At 36.0% G+C, this 3,582-nt stretch overlaps 1 protein-coding gene and 1 long non-coding RNA gene across 2 annotated transcripts in view; one reads left to right on the top strand and one right to left on the bottom strand.

Annotated features, from left to right (window-relative positions):
• Nucleotides 1–998: 998 nt before the first annotated feature.
• Nucleotides 999–3,582, top strand: part of LOC131881118 (uncharacterized) — an 11,974-nt gene continuing 9,390 nt past the window's right edge. The window contains exon 1 of the mRNA XM_059227891.1: nt 999–1,429. Within this exon, the coding sequence (XP_059083874.1) occupies nt 1,402–1,429 (28 nt within the window). The 5' untranslated portion in view covers nt 999–1,401. The remainder of the gene's footprint in view (nt 1,430–3,582) is intronic.
• Nucleotides 2,113–2,770, bottom strand: LOC131881119 (uncharacterized). Its single transcript, XR_009373331.1, has 2 exons — nt 2,416–2,770; nt 2,113–2,338 (listed from the first exon to the last, which is right to left on the bottom strand). It is a non-coding gene; the product is annotated as an uncharacterized LOC131881119 (long non-coding RNA).

Raw genomic sequence — 3,582 nt, forward strand, 5'->3', positions numbered from 1 at the left:
TTGGCAGACCGAGCTAGTCCTTGAATGTAGGGTTGATCTGGTATGCTATCTAAAAATTTGTCCAAGTATGACTTGAAAGATGCTACCGGATCAACAAGGCCTACGTATTCCCTACGAATATCAGAGGGAAGCAAATCAAACAATGAAGGAGCCCGAGAGAGAAGAGATTATATGTCAGAATAGGAAAAAAAAGTTGGGACTTTTGTCAAAACAGTGTTTTTACGTCGTGAATATCCAAAACAAATACTTGCTGTCGTTTTAAGCTATTGCTGGGGCAAGTCCAGCAAAAGTCGGACTGGTGCGAGTTCCTTAGATTTCTGAGTTTTTGCCGGACTCGAGTCTTTTACTATAGTCAGTTCTTGCAAAAAGACTCGTCTGGCGAAATTCTAGAAAAAAAACCGATTTTTTTTTCTTTTGACGAGTCTGGACTCGAGTTCTTTCTAAAAGACTAGAGTCCTGCCAATTTCTACAAATTCAAGTAAAAGACTCTAGTGCACTCGGACTGCACTTCTTTAGGCTGAGCCTTAAGAAGAAATGGCTAGGATGGTAAAGAGTTTTTTTGACCTATGTAAGTTCTCTTTCTGTCCCCTTTGGTAATCAGGTACATGTTTTAAGGAGGTCGCTTTTACTTTTGAGGGTAAGTATGGCTTAGTTAAGGACCAATGTAGAGTGCCAAGTCTTTTTTACTCGGGAAGGAATTACTCTTCTAATATTACATTTGATTATAAACTGCATTTTAGTTATCAATCATCATTGCATATGCACATTACATTAAAGCTTGAATATCTACTGTTAGGACTTTTGGTTAGTGCAATTGATTACAGGAACAATGATTTTACGGAAAACTTTTATTTTTGTAATCTGATATCTTGTCTTTTATTTTTGACTTTGTTCATTCAACGAAGCAAGGAAACGCCACTTTTTGTGATCCCCAAACCTTTCCCGCCAAGTTAGGCCTAAACTTTTGGTGCTGAAACCATTCATGGCATGTACTTCAAACTAGGCGTGTAAATATACTTAAAATGACTTGAAACATGTCTTGAAGTGCAATAACTCAAAAGTGCTAATTAGGCTTTCTTGATAAGGCAAGAGTTTGCGCCAAACACAATCAGTTTTTGCTCTTTGAATTCATTTGAATGCTTTATAATCATGGAATGATATATTTTAACAAATATGATACCTTTTTTTAATCTGATAACTTAGAATATAAATAGACAACTTTACTATTAAGGTTCGGAAAGAAAAAGGAAGGTCAAGAGTTTCGACCTATCTTGGTTACTCTGGCCACCACTGAAAGACAATAAACCGAGCTCAACAAAGTGGGAGCCTTGAAGTGAAAGAAATTCAATGAAGAGGATGGATCGAGGTTCAACGTTCGAAAATCTGAGGGGAGAGTCGTAAATGAGCAACAAAACGTTGACAGCTGAAGGTGAGGAAAGCAAGGAGTTGTGCTCTGGCAAAAAAAAACAACCCATTACTATTTAAGATGAACATAAAGTAATATCGTTTCATCTGCATTTCTTTACCAAATATCCAATTTATTTGTGACCCTTTTTGTAGTAGCCACATTTTGAATTGATCAAATTGCCTCAGAAAAGACACATTTCGTCTCTTTCACAAAGTTGAGAAAGATCATGGATATCAAATTGACTTAAAAACCTAAGACGGTGAGATTTGGTGATTAGCAATTTCGGAGACGATATGACCATGTTTCAGATTTGCATGCATCAGACCAAAGAAAACGGACGATCACATCAATTGTGAGTCCAATCAAAACAAACGGTAAAAAAAAAGAAAGGATCCCCTATTAAAAAAACAGCTCTTATCCAAATCCATTGCAACTAAAATATCTATGAAATACCTATCTATATATGAATCTATTCATAATTTAGTTTTTTTATCTATATTTCCATCTATCCATAATCAATATAAAATTCTATAATTTTATCCATCTATTTATTGTTATTTTTGTAAGTACAGTAATTGCATGGGCTCGAACGGCGGCCTTACCCAAAACTTTCATTGAAAAGGCACCGTGGTAGAAAACAAACGTCATCATGTATATCTGCAAATCTGCCAACAGTCCAATGACAAATTTGTCGTACAAAAGAATAATGATAATAATGATTTATTATAATAAAAAAGTAAAATATCGAAAATGTTGGATAGCTTTTCGTGCAACAATGAATTCGCGCCAAGGCAGGTTTTTAACAACCTGTGTTCGATTGCAAATAGACCAGTTGAAATCCCTTATCCTCTTTGGCAGCTTCCGTAATGGCCGCTCCAGAAAACTCGAATGCGTCGCTTAAAAACCGAATGCTGAATGGAGTTGTCATTGCTTAAAGATCGGAGAAGAATGAGCAAAAAAGAGACCAAATGCATTTTAAATCTCACTTTTGAACTATTCATACTTACAACATACAGTTTTGGTGTTAAAAGCAATTGCGGTCTTCTGCACGAGGCCTGCATCCCTGCCGCAAATACGGGAATTTCCGGGAATAGCCATGTTTGCTGGATTTAATGCACCCGGAATATTCAGGCAGTCAAAGCCGCTAATTCCCATTCCATCGGTGCCATAACCACAACATACTGATGACTGAAATATAGGGAATATTAGGCTGAACGAACCATGGACTTCTGGAGATGTGGACTGCGAACAGAGAAAATAAATATTTTGTCCTAGACCGTTCACTTTTTTCCAAATGCAGTTCGGTACGACCATAAGATCTTGTTCATTAGATTAACTTGGCCAAATCTGAGCCCACTACCATGCTTAGGGAACTCAGGAGATGTGTCTAAAGCTATGTAGTAAACACAACATTAAATTTGAATTTTATGCCTACTCTTGGTCAGCTACATACGCTTTTGACAACAATAACTTTGAAACAAACCACTCTACAAGAAAATAGCATAACAATGACATGCCTTCAATTGAAGGGATCTACGTTTCTTATTTTACTAGTTTTATTCGAAAAGTGGCTCAGAGTTGGTACGACCAAGAGCAGGCCGATTTGGCGTGAAGCTCGTTCACAGTCATTATTTCTAGAATTTATTTCTAGTGGCTGAACCTACAATCCGTAGAACGGTGCAAGACAGTAAAAGCCAATTTGTACGATACATATGTGTAGAGTAAAAAAATTTAAACAGATTAAACTTTCCTGCTCTCATTTTGAATACTTTAATATTATTCTGTTATGAGAGAGACTTCAGTGTCCAGTAGGTAGCAACTTTCCGTGTATTTTCACTAGCAAGTTTGTATAATCTTGATGAATTTTATCATTTTTTTTAAATACGCGATCTCAAAACTTGTATCGTTGAGTTGTGTTGCTCGACATGAGTTTAAACTTTTATGTGCTTAACACTCCAATTCTGTAAAACCTACATTCTCCCATGTTTGTTTTCGTTATCGTCCCACTTTTCAAAAGTGAAATTGGCCAATGAAGATCAGTTGAAATTGTATTATTTTCATAACAATCAGATCAAAGCAAAGTAATGTCAATGTATTGCTAGATTGCAGTTTACTTTCTAAATATTGAAAACAAAAATTTGATTATATTGCTACTGAATCAACACCTACATATT

Source organism: Tigriopus californicus, chromosome 5 (genome assembly GCF_007210705.1).
Source record: "Tigriopus californicus strain San Diego chromosome 5, Tcal_SD_v2.1, whole genome shotgun sequence".
NCBI lineage: Eukaryota > Metazoa > Arthropoda > Copepoda > Harpacticoida > Harpacticidae > Tigriopus > Tigriopus californicus.